General features: G+C 39.3%; 1 protein-coding gene across 4 annotated transcripts in view; it reads right to left on the bottom strand.

Moving 5' to 3' along the window:
* The window catches only part of LOC311063533 (uncharacterized protein), a 35,690-nt gene that overhangs the window by 7,334 nt on the left and 15,912 nt on the right, over positions 1 to 12,444 (bottom strand). For all 4 annotated transcript variants that reach the window (XM_084083012.1, XM_084083010.1, XM_084083013.1 and 1 more), the window contains 8 exons: positions 11,792 to 11,827; positions 11,267 to 11,427; positions 9,482 to 9,611; positions 8,637 to 8,782; positions 3,599 to 3,725; positions 1,968 to 1,997; positions 1,708 to 1,820; positions 543 to 675 (listed from right to left, as the gene is read on the bottom strand). In XM_084083012.1, coding sequence (XP_083939138.1) covers positions 543 to 675; positions 1,708 to 1,820; positions 1,968 to 1,997; positions 3,599 to 3,725; positions 8,637 to 8,782; positions 9,482 to 9,611; positions 11,267 to 11,427; positions 11,792 to 11,827 — 876 coding nt within the window. The remainder of the gene's footprint in view (positions 1 to 542; positions 676 to 1,707; positions 1,821 to 1,967; positions 1,998 to 3,598; positions 3,726 to 8,636; positions 8,783 to 9,481; positions 9,612 to 11,266; positions 11,428 to 11,791; positions 11,828 to 12,444) is intronic.

The following is a 12,444-nucleotide window of genomic DNA, read 5'->3' as shown; positions in this document are numbered from 1 at the left end:
AGAGAGTCAATTATGTGGGAGAAAGATTGGCCAACCCCATGATGCTGCTTTCTTGGCCGGACCTCTTTAGATACAGACTTTTTTTTAAAAATCTCCATCTGGAACACACCATGTGGTTAGGGCAGATTTAATTGTGTGGCTTTTAGGCCTTGTAAACAAAAGTTGCACGGGGCAGATATGCCAAACACTTAAATACACAAAGAAAATGACTGACAATGACCGATACTGATAATCAAAATCAATAATGTATGAAAAATCTATAATGCCTCGTATAATTGCCAAAATACATGTCAATATTGAATATTTTATACTCAAAATCTGTTACAAAATAGTGGGAATAGCTCACAACACGTCACATCGCGACGTAGATCTGCTATTTCCACTATTTCTGAAAGCATTTCAAAATGTATGAAAATGTTTCAACATGGAAAAGATTATGACGATTATGCAAAAATGATTGCGAATATCTCAAATAAATGCGATTAGGCGATTATGTAATAATTGTGACAGGCCTACATGTGGTTAGATGAAGTAAAACTTACAAAGCCAGTCGTCTGCAGAGAGAGGATGGAGGAGGTGGGATGCACACATCCCACTGATCTCAGATCAGGGTAGTTCCCCACTTCTAGCACGTACATCTTCTCAGTGAAGTCCTGGCCCTCGTATGCCAACCAGCTGAAAGTCATTTGCACGCACGCAAGCACAGATGCAAACACAAAGAAAAGATAACAAAATTTGACACTAATTTTAATGCAGTACATCTTATTGATCTAAATGTTAAATGACAGTCATCACACAACTGATTAGTTGCACAGAATGCCACAGGAGAATGTAAGTGATGTATGGGTTGGATGCATCAGTTATGCCCCCAAGGGACTGTTAATGAAATGAAATTTGAAGTACAGAAATGTCTTGTGCCTCTTATTCTTAATGATCTAGAATATTTGGCTTAAAGTTATGTAATTTAGAAGGTTTTAATACAGCACATTTCTCTTGTATAAATTGACATTTCATGTCTGGTTATTTTTTCACCAATAACATGGCTCTCTCAGAACTTGTAGATCGCTAATTTCTTTTGACAGTTTTTGTTTTGTGCTTACAACCAGGAAAAGACAATACTTATGCCATATTACGATATTATGACCAAAATACCAGACGATATCTAGACTCGTATCACAATATCAATATATTGCCCTGACAGAATGTACTTGACAGTGGTGGAGTAGTTGTAATGTAAGCTGCCAGGTTAGAACAGTCAGGTGAGGATCATATAAAGCACACACACAACACTTGATGCAAAGTGATGTTAACGTTTGGCATTTCACGGCTCTAACTACTGTATGCACACCTCTAGGTTCGTATGGATCCTTGTCCTCCTTCCATGGACATGTTTTATTTGATCTTCTACTGTGTCCTAAGTTATGTACTGTATACGCTGTGTTTTCCTTCAAACTGTAAATTAATATAAATGTATGTTAATGTATATTAACATACAAAACATGGTGGTGTATTACTGTTTATACCAAGTCTAGCACATCATTGCCACCAATTGGAAGACCACATGAAAACCATTATATACTAATGAAAAGTGTTTCAAAAATCATGACAATGTAATGTGAAAAAAAGCTGTGTTAAAATGTGTTAAAAATCACAATTGAAGTGACTGTGAACAGTCCTATTTTGTTGAAATAGTGGAGCCGTACTCACTTGCCAGCTAGCACTCTGCAGGATGCCACAGAGAAGCTGTGCTGCAGGGAAGACACACTGTCCTCCAGGATGAGGCCGGAGCCCTGGAAGTTGGGCTCAGAGAACAGCTGCACCTGAGATACACACAGCGACCCACAGCACAACAATTAGCCTTAGTCATCCAGTCTGACTCATCCCAGATCAATAACTCCCCAGATGTAGATAGATTTCCCAAGAACAAGATTAAAAGTGACGCTCTGCACTTATTTTGTATTGCTCACCTTAAACTTGGCTGCATTCTCATAGGCATCCTGAAATAAAGCCAGAAAATGTAAGTGAAGAATACAAATCCAACCTTTGAGTTGGATCATGATTAGACCAAGAAAGTTTTGACACATATTTTTAGACCTGTAGGTGCTGCTATTAAGATGCAAACTATAAAAATACTAAAATTGCTAAAATACAGAAAATTAATGGTCATTAAGTTCATAAGCTATAATGCATAATAATTTCATGATATAAATAAATGCTTTGGTTCATAATTGATTTCATGTAAGGTTAAAAATGTAAAAAACATGATGTGATTAAACCTTCTGGGGCGGAACAAAAGTTCCCTGTCTGTCAGTAGCACACACCGGACCATTACTGATTGATGCATTGATTGCATGTCATTACTGACAGGTGGTGCAAACAAACCTGGTCGACTAAGCTCTGTAAAAACTTGCAGTTTGTGATTTCATGCTGCTAAAGTTATTAAAGACGTCTGAAACCATAGACAGACGGTCAAAAGACATTCTAAGGACATTAAGCAACCCAACAACAAAGAACCTCTTTTCCACAACAAGCGGCCAACAAGGTATTTTATGTTTGATCTCGCTTTGATGTTACCGTTGTGGTTAACCTGCACGTTGCGCATTTCTACAGGTCATTGTATTTTCGTTTATGTATGCTTTGGGCTATCTGTGTTGTTATGTACCGTGCAATTTATTGTATGTTTATTATTTTTTGTGTGAACATAGTTCTCATGGCATCACTGAGGGATGAGGAGAATGCCTGAAGCAATAAGTGCCTGTTTATAAAGAACCCGACCTGTGTCATCAATGTTGTGAGAGGAGCTACAAGACCCATGGACGATTTTATGTTACTCCTGAGGGGTGATAAAGGGCCTCTGATTGGCAATTTAAAGGTAAGGCAATGTTTTGTTTTTTTGTGCTTTATGTTATGTGCTGTATTTGATATAACTTATAGGCAATTGTCCACAATGTGTCCTGACCAAACTTCCGATCTCGCTCATTCTTTTATTATTATTAAGTCAAATTAATTTAGCCTATTTCCTAAATTACGGCATTGACGATCTTTGACCTGTGAAAATCTGACCTAAAATTCCCCAATGTGTTATGTCTCGAAAGTCCAGGTAAAATGAGTCATAAGTGTTTTGGTATTGTGGCGCTACAGTGCCTGCCGTTTCTAGCTGGCAGTATGTAGGTAATATTGTTTAATTGGTTGTTATTAATTAATTGGTCGCCATTCTGGAGAGTGCTCTTTCTGTGCTGGGGGCTTATACAGTATGTGGTGAGGGTAATTGTTCAATGCAGTGTTGATTTCTTGAAAGCTGGTTGTGTGGTACAGTGTGATGTAGCCAGGTCCAGCAGCCTACAGTAAGACTAGGTTGCACTTCATCAGCCAGATATTGCACACAGTATAACTAGTGCTGTGGCACTTTCTAAATGTAAGGCCACTTACAATGTTCCACCAGAGAGCTCAGAGAGGTTCAGTGTCACAACAAGGATACAACAGGACACACTGATACAACAGAAGCCTCACATGTGACCTTCTGTTTAAGGGCCTCTATTTAATTATCAGGCCATCAATTGGTGATGTGTCGGGGTTACGTGTGAATCATCACTCTTACCAGCGTGACAGGCATCAGTGAGGCAATTCTGGGACGCAGCGCCCCCCAGTCCTCAGGGCTTCCATACAGGCCTTTCTCCAAGACGTAGAGCTCACCAGAGAAGCCTGGCTCTTCAAACACCACCCATCTAGGGAGACAGAACACAGGAATGAAGATGAATGCAGAGATATGAACGACGGCAATTACAAGCCAAGCCTGTTTTCTCACACTGATACGGTATGTCAATCTGAGGTCAGATAGTTGGATCAGAAAACAAAGTGTACCAGCATACTGCTGTTGGTGTGGACCTACAGCAGTGGTGTAAAGTAACTAAGTACATTTACTCAAGTACTGTACAATCTCAGAATCTCAGATCCAAATATTGTACTTTTACTCTACTACAATTATTTGAAACTTTAGTCACTAGTTTCTTTGTAGATTTTGATTATTATTACAAAACATAGCTACATTAACACTTCAACCCTATATATATTTCGGTCATTTGAAAATAGCTGATCTACAAGCTCACAATGTGTCGCGATGCAACACATTGTGAGCTTGTAGATCTGCTATTTTTAAAAGATTTTTAATTATACATTTTACGCATTTGAAAACTTGTGAAATGGGACATTTAGCATAATGAGTACTTTCTACATTTGGTACTTTAAGTACATTTTTTACCAATAATTTTGTACTTTTAGTATTTTTTTTATTCCAGATGTTTACTTGTAACAGAGCATTTCTATATTACAGTATTGATATTTTTACTAAAGTAAAGAAATGTAGTACTTTTTCCACCACTGACCTACCGTAGTATCAATTTCTGGGTTTGGTATACCGACTTTCATGTCTGTATTTCTGTCTGCATGCATGTTTCATGTCTGCATGTGTCCAGACTCGCTTAAATACAATCAAATGGGCGAAAGGCATTTGTGATGCGCGGCAGAATTTGTGTTGGTAATTTACTGTTCTAGTGTAATGTTTGGGGTGTGCCCGCTATTCAGAACGTGTGCCCATCCGGAGCAGGCTGGTGCAAAGAAAAACTGCTCATCTCATCCAAGGACAGACATAAATACAGAGAGACAGGGATTCCAGGAATTTATAGATGGATGCCAGTGGTTTAACAGTTCTCTTGAGCAGAGTCTAGAGTGAGGTTACTCTCCCTCATGACAGCGTCTGAAGAGCTGTGCACAGTACAGTGTGTACCCTCATAAGAAATGTCGTTGCTGTCAGGCGGAAACCTTGTATGTCCAAAAAAGTTAATTTTTTATTATTTTAAAAACATTTTAAAATAAGTGAAAATAGCAGATCTACAAGTTCACAACGCGCCGCATCACTTGTGATCAGCTATTTTCACTCCTTTTGCGTGACACTCTTGTACGACGAAGTAGGGCATTCATCTGTGAAGAAAACGTAAAAAGTTGAAATATGGAGATACAAGGTTTCTGCCCGACAGCACAGCAACGATGTGCAATTTATTTGGCACTGGAATGTGTGTTTGTGTGTTTCCTTCCCATGCGAGCAATTCCACTAGAAAGACAAAAACAAGCAGAGAAAGCACATTTTCGTAAGTGTGTGTGTGTGTGTGTGTGTGTGTGTGTGTGTGTGTGTGTGTGTGTGTGTGTGTGTGTGTGTGTGTGTGTGTGTGTGTGTGTGTGTGTGTGTGTGTGTGTGTGTGTGTGTGTGCAAATCAGTATGAGGCAAGAAAAATAGAAGAACTGTAAGACAGACTGACAAAGATAATATGTTTGCATTCATACAGTAAGTCTGTGGTGGTCGTGTGTGTGTGTGTGTGTGTTGTGCGCACTCACGTGCAACAAACGAGTCTCTATCTGCCAGGCTGAGTCAACAGACTGAGCCACACAGATTAGTCAAAAGCTCATTGGGGCCGTGGTATGAAAGGGCGAGGCTGTATAATGTAATTACAGGCCAACGGCATAGCACAAAATACTTCAAGACTGCTAGAGCCATGCCTCCTAAAGCAGGGACAATGTTACACTCCATGTTATCCACCATTATGAGAGTTTCATAATATGGGTAATTTTGTCTGTACTCCATAGTGAAAGTCTGTTTTTATTTACTGCTGTACAGTGCTTCCTTCAAAATACATTTATAATGAGGAAAGTTTGATAGCGCCATTAAGAAAAGAACATTGCCTAGTCTGACCAAGAATGAAGAATAATAGAATCATTAAGTACTTACATATTCTATAATACAAGAGCTATACGTTACAATACAACAGCTCTGCTTTATTACACCCTGCTCAGCACATAAAAAGACAACTATTTAAGAGCAGGTAGATCCAGTATATATATATATATACACCGTATACATAATGTCAAACAATAACCCCAGGGGAAAACAGAACTCTTAAGGAAAGCAGAGCCCTAGGCCTTTCCTCTAATCCAAAATGTCCACTTGCACACAAGATAATGCCAAAATAATCTATAATGGGTCGATTGCCATGATACTTGTCCTTCCCAAACAATAATATTGTCATCTTTCGACCACGACATCTACTTGGCCAACACAATCAAAGATTACTTAACGGTTTAACGGAACTATAACGGGAACAAAAAACGATACGCCTAAGCCTACAGTTTGTGTGTATGTTTGTGACACATCCAATGTCATACATGTAGGTGTGGAAGAATTATCTGGTGCCTAACCTAGGTGGTATGAAAACAAATAATAAGCAAAGCTTTCAATGCCATGTTGTTCCTGTGACTCACCTGGCTTACCAAAGTCAGATAAAACTGTCAAACTAGGCGTTGCAGATCAAATATGAATCAAGGTTCATCAACGGTAGTGCATATTTCTCACCTCAAATGTTTTCACAAACATATTTTAACAGTTTTTCTTCATCTTCATGGTTATTCAATCACATATGTTGGGTCAAGTTTCTAAATCGTTTAATTTAATTTTGAACTATTATTCAACAGTATGCTCACCTGCATCCAAAACAGATCTCTCATAGTATCACAGAACAGGGTCGCTCGAAATGTTTCAGTTGTATCATTAATTCAATGATACCATCATTTATATTCGATCAAATAGTTGACTGTAATGACACACATAACCACAACACCAGATTTGTCGGTAAACGTCAAATTGTGGTATCCAGGCTCAGGAATTTGTGCTACTTTTTGATATTGTGTTCATAAACATAGATTGTTTGTTTTTGTCATATCAATTTTGGCGAAACTTGGCGTTGTATTTTTATATTAATATGTATTGATTCAATTGTAATTCACTGTATATTAATGCAATTTCATGTTTATTATGTAATGTGTTATGTATATTATGTCAGACCCCAGGAAGACTAGCTGACTGCCATGGCATCTGCTACTGGGGATCCTTATAAATAAACAAATAAATAAACAAATGTGACTCTTGGAGGACTTGAGTTCATCCATAGATTGATCGGCCCTTGTGGCAGAGTGGCAGACACATGATGCCAATTCCGATTTGCCTCATTTAGTCCATGTCACTGCAGTGCTGACCCCTATTGTTTAGACTTGGCAAGGGTGCAGACACAAGCGATGTCGCCAGCCACTTCTTTTCACCCGACAGTGACGAGTTTCACTGGGACGGTAAAACGCATGCGGAGGAAAGCGCTATCCTTCCAGTGGGTGCAGTACGTTAGTCCGACAGCGCATTCCTCCGACAGCGCAGCGCTCCGACGTTTCAATACTAAACCCGAACCAAACCCGCACCCTAACCCTAACCGCACGCGGATGCCACATAGTCGGAGAAAAGGTCTGTCGGATTATCGCATGCCTCCCCCTTCCAGTTATGCTCCCTGCTGAACAGGCTCTCCAATCGGCTTCCCATCCATGAACACGGCCAATTGTGTTAATTGGAGCTGTATACACACTGGAGGATTTGAACATCTGTCTCCACAGTGGCTTTTAGGTTATTTATTACATTGCTGGTGTGTGCAAATGTGCCTTTATTGGCTTTTCTATTTCAAGAGCACACTGTATAGCCTGGAGGGTATACAATGTGCGTCAAAGTCAATAAAGTGAACCTACCTTTATTATTGAGCACTTGGTGTTCCTGTCCTTACAACGTCTTCTATTAGTGCCAGAACACTTTAGTAGAAGTTTGAGTTGTCTAGTTACCTTGCCACAATGTAAGTCAATGAGGAGCATATTTTGAATTGGCAATTTCTAATCAATGGAGCAATTATTTTTGATTCCTTGCCCACCTTTGGAGTTACACCAAGATAAATACACAACCCAAACCTCTACCAATGTGTTCTTGCACTTTAACCCAGGTTGATCTTAAGTCTGATTTCAGTAAATGAAGATATATTAAACATGGGGCTGCATTGTTAAATCTTATAATTAAAGAACTATCAAGATATTTGAAATATTATCTGATTCTTTCACCATTCTTCGTACAATACATGTTCACAAAATGACAGATAAACTGAGATGCATTTTTCATTGGCGGCTTTACCCAGCTAATCCTGGCTTTATCACTGATCTGTGAACGTCTGTCACCCTTGCGTTGATTTTATATACTTGCATGGCCACGTGTACAGGGCGTGGTACAATCACACGGCCAAATAATAGTGGAAGAAGTTGACAGACCAAACAAGGGAGTGAGCAACCCGGCAAGTCATTAGGCAACTACACACCTGAGCTGCAGAACAGCTAACGCTTGAATGAACTGGTACTATAACTGAATGAAAGGGTCGGGTAGAAGAAAGCAGACAATATACCATATTTGTGTCTATATTAAGTTTTCAGTAGCTACTAGCTAAACAACACAGACAGGCAGCGGTTTTATGGGTGGAGAGTTGAGCATACCTTGGCACAAGCAGGTAGAACACAAGCAAGCCTCAAGTATGTAGACGGGGGAAGAGAGACAGGTGCGCCGAACACACAAGCAGAACTGACGGATAATATGTAAATAACCTCAAACCACAGAAATGATAACAGGTTTTGAAGGCGACCGGGGCTTTCAGTTCCAGAGGAACAACCTGGAGGCGTTTGACTAAGTTATCTATCCCTGATAGCACACATGAACCCATAAGAGAGATGAGACTTACACGCTCCCCATGACATCGACAGACTGCGTCTTCAGCCCGTAGCCTGTTTCCTCCATGTTGGGAACAGGAACCGCCAGGTCAATGTTGACGCCCAACTCGCTGAAGTCTCTGTCACCGAACATTTCAATACGTGGTGCCATGAAATCCTGGAATAGAGTCAAACAAACCAAATAAGCATTATATTATACTGTGTTGCTTACTGTACATACAGCATCTGGGTGTCTTTAATGTTCAAACCTTATAACTTTGCTAAGGCTGATTATTTACTTATCGATTATTTTATCTATCTAATTACTTATCTGATTAGTCAAATAATCGATTAACACGTACACATTATTTAATACACAACGGTGTTGTGCAACACTTTTGAAAATAGTGGATCTACTAGTTCACAACACGTCACAATGCGATGCGTTGTGAACTTGTGGATTTTAAACAATTTTGACATTTTGTTAGGCTTTTCGCTTATAATGACATGCCCAAAACAGGGATAGATTATGGATCGTTTTTTAAATTAACTTATCAAGTATTAATATTTTTTTTATCATAGATTAAATCAATTAGTTTGATTAACCTATTAAAACCGGGAAAGCATCTGTGTCAGTTTAAATTATCATTTTTAGACATTTTAGCGTTGGCTATAAAATAGCAGATATACAAGCTCACTGCGTGCTTGTACATCTGCTATTTTTGAACATTTTTGAGAAATCTTGAAAGTGTGAGAACTACTGATTTAGAAGGCTTTTGTAGAATCGGCGTCAGGTCTTAATGGGTTAACTGCTGCATGCCTAAACTTTACCAACAGACCAGGCATGGATGTATTGTGAGCCCAGTGTGATACTTACTGCCATTACTGGTCGTAGAGACAACAGAGGCTGCTCTGAGTCTCCTCCCCAGTCCCGCCAGTCGACATATTCTCCTTCCTCCAGGACATGCTGTTGGCCTTCAAAGCCTGGCTGGCTGTAGCCCACCCATCTGAAACAGGGGATTACATCAGATGTTTGAGATATTGCTAATTATAGAACAGTTATTTCCGGGCAAGTACGGTAACTTGAATGGACAAGAGGCGTTCCATAGTGCTGATATAAGATATACTGCAGTGATTCTCAACTTTTTTACATTTCCAGGACCCCCAGGTTGATATGCATGAGGCCATGGACCCCCATTTGATATATTGTTTTTAATCTCTGGGACAAAAATCTGCATTGTAAAAATCCTCAGTGTTAATTTAAATCTTCATTCCATTTGTACACTCTCATCTGGGGACCCCCTGGTACCCATTCAAGGATCCCTGGGGGTCCCTGGACCCCACGTTGAGAATCACTGCTATACCGCCGTACAACTGGATGTTTTGACTGTAACCTATCTTGTATTTAACCAATACCACACTTGTGATGTTATACTGTATAATGTGTTGTGATTATGGTGGTTTCGTGTCGTGCCTATGACCAATTGACAGCCATGCTGATATATGGCGCTTAAATCACATTTCATTACTTTGATTTATCCATGTTTTTGTTGTTGACATTTTGCTTTTGATTACTTGGGCAGAGACATGCCCACAATAGAGACGTCAGGCTGAAAGTAGTTAAGTCTGTCTGTGGGGTTTAACCAATGAACAGTATTAACAAGAGCTTGTGTCTAAATAATAACTACATTGGATCCATTGGAACACAGGTTCTTTTTTCCATTTGCTGAAAAGTAATAGTTTTGTACATACAAGGTTTCCTCTCCACAGCGATTCTGACTTCTGTCAGTGTTTGAATGCACACACATATGCTGTGTTTGTGCGGTATACTATGCATTGTGTCTGTATTCCATTGTTTCCATTGGGGTCCTTTATACTCAATTCATCGAAACATTTAATGACAGACAAATATACACTACTATGCAAAACATATAAACAGTAAGAAAAAGTAAAACTAAAATATGTACAGTAAACAGTTCGGGGGTGGGGGGGGGGGGACTTTTACAGTGGCCAGTTTCGAATAGCAGCCACCTGTAAGTGGTTTTGAAGGAGAGTAGGGATTTACACTCCTTTACGACTGTTGGTAGGGCGTTCCACATTTTTGTAGCATAGCAGGAGAACGAATTTAACCCATTGTTTAAGCCAAATCTGGGTTGAACGTGATTTGTGGAGCTCCCTCTGGTGTTGTGATTGTGGACTTCATTGACGTTTGTGAAGTGGTTTGACAGGTACATGGGTGTCTTTGTGGTGTAGTGTATCTTGTGGACCAGGCCCATTGCAAGTTGCTGTACTCTGTCCTCTACCCTGAGCCATCCGACCCTAGCAAAGTGAGCAGGGGTTAAATGAGTTGTAGATGTAAGGCCAAGAAGTAGCCTTGCCAGTTTGTCTTGGGATGTCTGGAGCCTTGTTTAACCCAATTGGGAATGGCAATAACTGGCAATAATAACTGGCAATAACTAGAGACATTGCGAGATGTTACAACCATTTCTATGTTGTGGTAGTTTCAAGTCACGCCTGCATTGTGTAACCTCAAAACATCCTGCTGGCATCAAACCCTCTCCTAAATAAACACTATAAGTTCTCCAGCTCTGTGGTTGGCAAAAATCAATGCAATACAAGCAATCAGAGTAAAGCGTAGCACGATGAAACGGTAACAACTCACAGTCCTCCGATGATCTTTAAAGAGCCCACAGATTTCAGTTTGTTTGAGTCAAGGCTTGTTCCATCTGTAACGTTGTCTCTTTGATCATCACCAATGCTGAAAACATCACAGTCGGTCTCCAGACAGATGCCCTCAAAGCCAGGCTTCTCATAAAGCACAGCCTGGGCAGAATGACAAAAAAAGTATTGTAAAACTTTTGTTCTCCCCTGATAGATAACCAACATGTTAACAAATGATGGTACTACAATAGTAACAATAACTTAAATATTTTGTTTTGATGGCATATATCAGTATTTAGAAATATTGAATGAAGAACTTTTTAATGTCCATTTTGCATAGCATTTTGTAAAGCAAGTGTTCCGAATTAATAACATTATTAGCCAGAACAATAGCAACAGTGATTTAGTTAGCTGCTCTCAGCCCAACTCACAATTTTAATACATTGTAATAAATAGAGTTGAACTGTGGGGTACTTCATCAAAATAGTAGAGCTATTAATTATTCAGAAATGCACACTGAACATACCTTGACTTCATCAGGATTCTCCACTTTCAAACCCCCCTGGAAGGCACAGACATTATTATTAACAGCCAACATCCTAATTTAAATGGATATGGTATAATAATAAGGGACTCATATCTGTGCAGAACAGCACAGGAAGGTAAACAAGGTTGGTTGTAATGAAGTGGGAGTAAAATATGAGGCATTATCTTTCTGCTGACCTTAACTTCTTCTGTCCCTGTGTAATATTAATTCTGAATAGCCTTGATACCACGTAATTTATATACAGGGGTTTCACATAATTAATGTCTACAAAATCCAAAGTGCAATCATGTCCTTTTGAAATCTAAATGGCTCCACACAATAGCAGATTCATGACATTGTCATGAATGGTTGTACAATATTCTGCTTATAATAATCATTGCATAATAGTGAGGAGATGAGGGCAAGGTGCAACAGCTAACCAAATAAAATGTATGAATTACCCAGTTTCACAATGACATAATTGCAAAACATAAAATCATAAATACTTTAAATAATAATCATAAATACTTCAGCCGTAACAATTAAACAGCAGATTGACATGATTTAGCAATATAGTCTGTCAGAATCATAATGCTCTCTCCCCTGCAGCGTACATTCTGACACTGGGATTTAGACCTGGAACACCTACAGTA

Source organism: Gymnoscopelus microlampas (assembly GCF_963454915.1).
Source record: "Gymnoscopelus microlampas genome assembly, chromosome: 16".
NCBI classification, from domain to species: Eukaryota; Metazoa; Chordata; class Actinopteri; order Myctophiformes; family Myctophidae; genus Gymnoscopelus; species Gymnoscopelus microlampas.
Note: the sequence above shows the minus strand (reverse complement) of the source record. Positions and strands in the feature narration are given on the sequence as shown.